General features: G+C 39.1%; 1 protein-coding gene across 1 annotated transcript in view; it reads left to right on the top strand.

The window, feature by feature from the left end:
* The window catches only part of fbxw4 (F-box and WD repeat domain containing 4), a gene marked incomplete in the record, with an annotated part of 60,008 nt that extends 50,832 nt beyond the window's left edge, over window positions 1–9,176 (top strand). Inside the window, 3 exon segments of the mRNA XM_014005050.1 lie at window positions 2,011–2,151; window positions 8,559–8,700; window positions 8,821–9,176. Coding sequence (XP_013860504.1) covers window positions 2,011–2,151; window positions 8,559–8,700; window positions 8,821–8,955 — 418 coding nt within the window.
* Between the last annotated feature and the right edge of the window lie 395 nt (window positions 9,177–9,571).

Raw genomic sequence — 9,571 nt, 5'->3', positions numbered from 1 at the left:
GTTATCAGTTGTTTGGGAACAGAGAAAATGTTTTCAGTCAGGCAGACAATAACAATTTTCCATCTGCCTTAATCTCCGCTGGTACATCTCAATGTGGCGAATCCAATCAGACAAACAGTGTGGGCAATTCTGCTGAGCCGAGCTATCAGCTTCTCCAAGATCAATTACATCTGGCCAGCAAAATCCAGGAAGCACAGCTGGCCCGCGACCCTCACCAGAACTGCTTGCAGACCGAGTCCAGCTCGCTCAGGTCTAATGTCTGAGTGCTGATAGAACGGCAATCCTTCATATTTGTCAGGCAGCTAGGAAATGGCCTGAATAGCTACTGACGCTGAACACCGGGAGACCACCAAGCCAATCTGTAGAATCCAGTGATCAGAATCCAAATATATATCCAGAACAGAGGTCCCACCTCTGACATGTCCTCTCATGGAATAAAAATTTGTTCCAAAAATGTATAAGAGACCAGCTAACCAAATCCACAAAAATAAATCCAAAATTTTCGGTTTTGGATGAAAACGTAGGGGAGGCTCCGAGCAGCAAAAGATAAGGGAGGGCAGGAGAGAGGGAAAAAACGTCTTACTCCTCCAAGAGCAGAACAAACAAAAAAAGTCCATATTTACAGCAATTTGTGATTCAAAAAAACCATTAAAAGTACCTTACACAACTCTGTGTGTGAATTTGAAAGTTTATTGCCAAAGTTGGTGTGTTTTCCTTGCCTTCAGAAGACCGATGGTGTCTGATGGTTATGATTCAGTCCAGTTTTAAAGCCTCCTGTGTGAGACTTAGTGGTAAGACATACTGAAATATTTTACATTATGTACCAGGACAAACAGAAAAGATGTTCAGATCAGAACGTGGTGCTGCTGTTCACAAACAGATACAGTCATTTTGACAAATTATATGCTCATGCCTCCATCCTGTAATCACGCACTGTCCAGAAAAGCAACCGGCCTACAATTTAACAATCCTTGCTGTTTTGCACTTTGCACTGTGTTATTACTGCCTTTAAAGTCCTTGCACAGATGTCAGGTTCATTTTAATGGAAACCTAACTTTAATTTTATTGTCACATTTGGTTGTTTCACTTGTTTTTATTTTCTCAGAACATTTTTAGGATTCTGCTGCTGTTAATTAGCAAATAAGCATGTTTGTGTCTTTGGGGGCTGACTGAGTTTTCTTTTGTGTGGCATGTATTAAGCTGCTTGGTTTTAGTGGTAAAGAGAAAATGAGAGGTTTCTGCACCACACAAGCCCAAACCTAACCTCTTGTCGGACTCCCCGTCAACTCTGGCTTAGTCCTGAGACTCTGGCAATGAGAGAGATCTCACCCAATAAAGCACCCTGTGGGGAAAGCCCTGGCCCAATAAGAAGGTCCCCCGAGTTAAGGCTAGGGGATTACTAGCCTGAGCAGGCAGATAGAGCTCCAGGGCGAAGGAGGGGGCACAAGTTGAAGCGCAGGGCTGCCCTGTCACCAAGGCCAGTGGTCTCCTTTAAATGGTTGCTACGTAGTAGGTATCACACATGTGAGAGTAGCACACAGTCACGGTCATGGAGGGCATTAAATGGTAACAAAGAGACAGTTATTCTGCAATAATCTGCCCTGCTGAGGGCAAGTTATTCTCCAATAATCAAGAACTGAGGAGCAAGCGGTACTGAGCTGTGATCATGAGAGCATAGTGCTGCAGGGTACTGGGTTCAGTGGACACACCTTGAGGTCACACATCATCCACCCAGATGCACAAACTTCATTTATAGCTGTGTAGCTAATCACGTTCACTTACACAGACGCCATTACTCCTGTTAGGGACAAAAAGTGGCAATTAACTCATTAAATCTGGCTAAAACATAAAACACCTTGCGAAGCATGAAAAGGTAAAATCATCCATAAAAAACATGTTTTTAAATCAGACTGAGTTCAGAGATATTTGAACTCCTTCCTAAATTGTATTTCTTTTTGATAAATTCACATTATTTTCATTTCATTTGTTTTACTTGGCTCCTCTCTGCAGGTCAGCATGTGTGTGCACTCTGGGCTCAGAGTTTCGTCGTGGTGCTGGTGTGCTGGATATACAGTTCGAGTCACCGTTCCAGCTCCTCACCTGCGGCTATGATACTTTCATTAGACTGTGGGACCTTCGACTCAGCCCACAGTAGGTCATCATTTTTCTCTTTTTCTTTCTTCGTTTTTTTATGTTCAGCTTCACTGAACATCAGTCAGTGGTTCCTGGGATTTCTTTTTCTCTTTCTTTCTTTTTTTTTACTTGATACAAAATAGCTTTGGTAATATGATGATGATGATGATCCGTTGTAAAACACAGAGATGTCTGCCTTGTTTATTGCAGAAATCAAGTTAGATTAGATAGGATCCCTTGGGAAGATTCAATCAGGGAGTTTACATTTCCAGTAGCATCATACAGGTGATGTCAAGTATAAATAATGCATGTAAACTATTAAAATAATACACACACACAAATTTAACAATACTATTTGTGACATATTATATCGTAATGAGGATTAATTCAAATTTTGTCAAAATGACTTAGTCATATTTTCAGACTCCTGGCTTTAAAAGCTAGATTTTGATACCTGGATCTATCTGAAATCATAAGCTTATCCAGAGCTACGACTTAATTTGTCTTGTTGGTTACGATAATACAAAAATATTTGGTCTGAATCTTAATTTTATGTAATTTTAATGTTGCTGTACATACAAAACTTCAAAAAGTATTTAAATATTGAGATTTCCCAGCTGGAAGGACACAAAAACATTTCTAGCTCACAGGCAAAATCTCAAAATTTGAAAGCATTTTTTCCTCATAATCAGGTTTTTTATTGCTACTGCCCAAAAAGTGCTTCAAAATATTGTTTTGGGATTATATTTGAGACAGTTCATTCAAATGATACATTGATAAAACTTTTATTCATTATGTTTTGACAAAATGCAATTTTTTAAATCAAAACACTATATTTGCCTATTTCTACATATACCACTTTTAGACTTAATCCTCATTTAGATGTAATGGGTCACATATAACCAGTTACTGGCTATTTTAAGGTGGTGGTCATGGCTGCTCCTTTCCATCCTCTGTCCTCTTGTTAGACCAACCCCCATGAGGCGCTGGACAGTCTGATGGCTGTCTGTTAGTCCTGCACTTGGGAAGGAGCAGTCTATTAAACAGGTTCCTCTGGTTGTTGCCAGTGTGCAGAGGGTGACTGGCATCGTTCATAATGTCCAGCAGTTTGTCCAGAGTTCTCTTCTCTCTAGAGTCCAGCTTCATGCTGACCACAGAGCTGGCCCACCTGATCAATTTGTCCAGCCTGGATGTATCCTCCTTTGATATGCAGCCCTGCCAGCAGGCCATGGTGTAGAGAAGAACACTGGCAACCCCAGACTAGAACATCCACAGGAGTTTCCTGCAGTTGTTAAATAACCACAGCCTCCTCAGGAAGTACAGCTTACTTTAACCCTTTCTGTACAAATGGTCGGTGTGTGTTGTCCAATCTAAGGCTATGTGCACGCTGCAGCCATATTGAAAGTGGTTCATTTGCCCAACATTCAGCTGCTTTGAATTCAGTCATTCTTTAAAAATCAACTTTACTGTCCTCAGCATTCATTTGTGTTTAAAACAAAACCAGTCATAAGTAGTTTCCACTGTTTCATCTGCAGCACAGGAGGCTAACCAGCTCACCTGTTCTGTTCACCTCATATACCAACAACTGCAGCTTTAATACACCAAAGCACTACTGTACTTAATCACGTATGATACTAGAAATTTAACCCTAAAAATCATCCATAAAATGGGGGGTAGTATTATACATGGGTTATTGATGATTAGATTTTTTATGCTTTTTAATCTCAAAAAATGGTTGATCGTATTATACATGAATAAATATGGTACGTGTTAAAATTTTCTGATGACACAACTCTCTGCCTCATTTCAGACACATCACACTTAACCAGCTACAGACAGCAGATCCAAACTTTTGCTCAGTGGTGTGAGGAACACTTTCTGATTCTTAAGGCTCCCACATACTCAGGTGTACTGTGCGCATTCCATGAGTCGCGCGGACTCCGCATATTGTCCGCGGATGTTTGAGACTTCTTGAGCATACTGACTCCTGACGAATTCTTTAATTTCTCGCAATTTCAGTCATGGTGTCAAGGATAAGGGGGAAGAGAGAGTTTTTATTTTAGCTTTAAAACAACAAAAGAAAAAAAAAGAACTACCTTACCCAGCTCTGAGCTTTTTCTTTCCCACAAATTTGTTGCTCGCTGAAAGTCCTTATATTCCATGAATATATCCACACATCCTAAAGTTGTCTAATCTCCTCCATGAGACGCTCTTCAAAATTTGACTCCATTTCGTCCACAAATGATACCGATTCTCAACTTTATCAGCTTGGTGGTGCATCCAAAACTGTACTAGTCATGCAGTTTATTGTGCAACACCGCGGACGTAAAAACTTGATCTCTGCACGGACCAGTCCGGCGGACATCTGCTTCGAGTCCACATTGAGTCTGCGAGGACTTCCGCGGACCGAAGTACGCCTGAGTATGTGGGGGCCTTAAATGTCAAAAAAACACAGGAACTGATCTTTGACCCAAAGGCAGTTGAAGACCAATCACCAGTGGTCATGGAAAACAAATTGACAATAAACTTTCGTGGACTGGTCAGGTTGAATATGTCTGCAACAGCATCCAGCAGCGACTACATTTTCTGCGCAGGTGAAGGACCTTTGGTGTCAGTCAGAAAGTGATGCTGCTTTTGAGTGAATGAATGAATCTTTTATTGTCATTACACATTATACTTTTACATTTGCGCAACAAAATTGGTTTACAGCCCCCCGTGCAAAATAAAGAAGATATAAAACAAGATAAAATTTAAAAGCTAACAATTTAGGGCATGAACATACATTATTCAAGCTCTCCTATATACACACAAAATGAAGTAAACACTCACGGCATTCAATTATGACACATTGTAAACGTTGTATCCTATTAACACAATGGATAAAAAAGAAATGCTTACAGCAGCAGTTATTGCACTATTATATTGTATTGTAACTATCTGCTTACGTATGAACCATATTGTTTTTGTTTAACAGAGATATGGCACTGTTATAAAAACTGTCCCTTAAACGCTTTGTCCTTGTTTTGAGGTGCAGGTAACGTCTTCCTGATGGCAGTAGTTCAAACATCTTATGTCCTGGACGTGTACTATCCTTTATGATGGTGTAAGCCCTCCTGAGACAGTGAGCACTGTAGAGGTTTTCCAGGGAGGGGAGAGAATGTCCAATAACTTTGTGTCCAATTTTTTTTACCATGCTGTAATAGAGAGCATCATTAGGTATGGCATTTCTGCCTGGTTTGGTAACCTGTTTGTCCAAATGAAGACCAAACTCTGTTGTCCTACACAAAAAGCTATGAAGCTGATGGGAGTCAAGCAGCATCCCTCACTTCAGACCATTTTCAATGATACAATAACCAAACAGGCCCAGAAAATCATCTCAGACCCCTCTCATATTCTTCATTTAGATTATCAGTTTCTTCCTTCAGGTCAGTATCTCAGAGTTCCCTCATGTAGACTGAACCGCTACAAGAACTCATGTGTTTCACTTTCTATTAAAGGCACAGTGTGTAGGATTTTGTCAATTCTTTTAGCCGAAATTGAGATAATCACTAATGACAATAATAAAAAACATGTCTAATCATTGCAGACAAAGACCTTGTTTTATTATTTTTACCTTATAAAAAGCTGTTTATATCTCCATGGTCGCGGGTCGCCACTACAGGCAGCCACCATCTTGCACCGCCGTCTTGTCTACGAAGGCTCATGAAGGACAAACTGCGGTGGCGGCGTCACAAACAGTTTTAGTTGTAATACTATAAATGTAATAGTTGTTGTCTGCTATGTTTACATGCACAAAATTTTTTAATCGGATTGAAATGTATTCAGATTAAATAATCCGAATGTACTGTTTACATGGACACAATCCGATCATGAAAAGTGTTTACATGCACCGGAGTTTTATTCAGAATAAAAGTCCGGACATGTGCAGTGTTGTAAACTTTCAGCTCTACTTCGTGTTAGAAACGTAAACAAAGCTCCTCTGTGCGCTCAGGACGGACCCGTGTCAGCTTTTAATAACGGTAGAGACGTCGTTACTCCTCGGTTGAGCTGCAGCCTGCAGATGAAGCAATACGTGCTTTTTATTTTTATTTTTTGCGAAGCAACGTCTGCTGTTTGCCTCCTTTTTCATCTGTTAAGAGAGCGTGGGGGAAAGTTCTGTATGGTGTTGTGCAGCTGGAGCGCTGCTGTCCCACCTCCTCTAACCGGGTGAATGAAAGTCAGCAGACATGCGCACACAGGTCAGTTTTCTACAATCAGAATAAGATGATCCGATTAAGTGTTTATAGGAACCTCATTCCGATTATCAATCGGCATAACCCACCCTTTTCATTCGGACTAAAAATTCATTCGGATCGAGCTCAATCGGATCAGAATAATCCAAACGGGCTGTTTACATGACGCATTTTTATTCCGAACGGCTGTTTAATCCAATTACTTTTGTTCATGTAAACATAGTAGCTGGGATAATTTTACTTATTAAAGCTCATAATCTTACCACTTGAAACATCACTAGCCCTGAAGCTGCTGGTAGACATCGCCGTTGGAATTATCAAAGGTTTTTGACACCTGAGAGACACCGTAGCAACTCCTTTGCATTTGGAAACGGGGGGTGGGGGTGGGGGGAGGACCAGGGAGGATGATTCAACCACTCAACCACTAGATGTCGCTGAAAATGACAAATCCTACACACCGTTCCTTTTAAAGCTATAAACAGTAACAAACAGTAATTGTAAATTGTGACTTTAGGTAATGGTGTTTAAGATTTTAAACTGTATTGACATGCTTCTTTTATGTATTGTAAAATGTGTGTTTTGTGTGGAAATGTAATGTGACTTTTGTGGGTTGTTTTGAACTGTGTAGCAGTCAGGGTCTGTACCCAAGACAAATTTCCTTCGGGATAATAAAGTTAATCTTATCTTATCTTAACCAGCAGCACATTTGTCAGCATTAATTCAACAGCCCACTCATTAGTATTCATGAGCAATGTCTATACCATATTAAGTGAGGTCGGTCTGTGTTCTGGACAGCAGGTGCTTGAAGGTTTCAGGTTTTGTTTCTCGGGGATCAGTCAAGTAAGACAAATCAGATCTGAATGCCAGATCGCTCTGGGGACTTTAAAAGCATTTGGGACAAGATTGACAGAGGGGGGTTCCCTTTTTAGATATCAAAAATTCATGTTGCCAAACCTCACCAGCATCAGAAAACTCTTTCTGAGATGTTCAGGATCCTGGAGGTTGAAGCTTAATGTAGAAAGAAAGAAAACTTAACAAATTAGACAACAGCGCAGAGGGTAGATATTCTATTACTTATTTACTGTAGCTTAATTTTTGTGGTCTTAGGTTGGAAAATAGATGTTTTATATAGACTTTAAAAGTACATTCCAGTTGTTATTTTAGATAGAATGACTGTGGTACAATTTGTAGACCCAGAACAGAAAAACACAATATATATATAACTTTGGTCAATACAATAGAAGTTATAGGAGCAGCTACTATATGATAAATGTTTGTTTTTTTTACCCTAAAGATGTAAGGAATGATCTCACCTAAGAGATTAGCTAAAACTAGAGTGCATGGTGCCTTCTATGAGTGTTGCTGCCCTATTGTCTGCTCCTGGTGACTCCATCATTTATTGATGAGGTTGAACTAATGGAGGATTAATGTCTATTGGCTGAATAAATAAATAAATAAATAAATAAATAAATAAATAAATAAATAAATAAATAAATAAACCATTCCCTCTTTAAATCACAGCCATCACCTTGTTGCACACACACACACACCATCATGTTGTCTTCATGAGACTTCCCATCTGTGCATAATCATTTCTGATTTATTGTGAAGCTTATTTCAAATTTTTTATTCTTATTTTACAAAAAAACGTTTTTGTCTTGTAACTTAAACATTAAATAATGAGTAAATGCTTATAATGAAAAAAACATGATACAAGTAAAGGACTAGGATTCCTTAAAGGAGTGTAAAACATGGTGCCACCTATAATGTCAGACTATGACGTCATGCACTCTTTGTGTTGCAGTAGCTGAGAGTTAATCCAGCACATATAAGCACACACTAACTGATCACAAAAGCTCTTTTTTGCACCAAAAAATCCTATGAGTCGGTGGATACATGTTAATGAATATCATTGGACGTAACTGTTGGATACGCCTTTACGACTCAACAATCACACCAGCTAGACATGATTTAAGACCACAGAAAATGAATGATTTAAGATTTTTGATTGGGTTTTAACATTTTTTACCATACTTGGATACAGATATTTAACAGGTTTGAGAGTATTAAAGTGCATGATATAAATTGTGTTTAATCTTGTAGTAAAACAAAATTGTCATTTAAAAGTAAAATAAACAAGAAATTCAACCTTTGTGTGTACAATATAATATTTTCTTATTTTTTCTCCAACAGGAGGTGTGTGTTGCAGTGGGAGGAGCCTCATGACAGCACACTCTACTGCATCCAGACAGACAGTAATCACATGATAGCCAGTGGCTCATCATACTATGGTGTTGTGCGTCTTTGGGACAAACGCCGGACTCAGTGCTTACAGGTACACACAGTATATTCCATGTGCTCCTCACTGTCGTAAAAACTGTGGCTTATAAATTAGGCAGATTTACCACCATGCTGTAAGAATACTAAAAAATAAACATTCAACTTGTTCTTGCAGTTTTTCCAGCTGAGCTCTGACACTGTGAGCAGCCCTGTGTACTGCCTGAGGTTGAGCTGCTCTCATTTGTACGCAGCTCTTGCCACAAGCCTGCATTCACTGGACTTCAGGCAAAACCCCACTGGCATCAGATGACACAAGCGCATACACACACACACACATACACACACACACACTTTATCAAATCATTAAATATTTTTTTACAGTGTACATTTGTAGTGTTGAATTCTGTCAGTTTGTTTTAAAGGGATACTCCAGTCTAATAAACTCCTAATAATGCTGGGAGAAATTAATAAAATAAAATAATAAAAAGATTTGTTTATTTCACTTGTGACTGATTAAACTGTATAAACTAATCTCAAGTTCTTGCTAGCTCTTTTGGACTAACTATAACTCTTAATTAAATCATCAGATTAAAATAACGTTTATTAAAGGGATCCCTGATTAGTTGTAACATTAGACTTTATTTTAGCTCGGTGCTAGCGCGACAAACAAGCTAAACTGAGGTCCTCCATCCATGTTTTCAGTTACAGGCTGAGTCGTTTCTACCTTGTCTCTGTCAACGCTCTCTGGTTTCATTTAAAAGAGTCGATCATCAGATATTGTCCAAGATTAACCTTCAGGGTGGATGTAGCTCGCTAGCAGCCTTGCACCGATGTCCTAGTTGACATCATTTACCCAGAATGCTTTGCGTGTAAATAAAATGGCCCCGTCTGTGTAATAAATTTTTTGAACTTTTAGTTTAAAAATT

The sequence above is a fragment of the Austrofundulus limnaeus genome, unplaced genomic scaffold, assembly GCF_001266775.1.
Source record: "Austrofundulus limnaeus strain Quisiro unplaced genomic scaffold, Austrofundulus_limnaeus-1.0 Scaffold28, whole genome shotgun sequence".
Taxonomy (NCBI): domain Eukaryota; kingdom Metazoa; phylum Chordata; class Actinopteri; order Cyprinodontiformes; family Rivulidae; genus Austrofundulus; species Austrofundulus limnaeus.
This window is presented reverse-complemented; position numbering and strand designations above follow the sequence as displayed.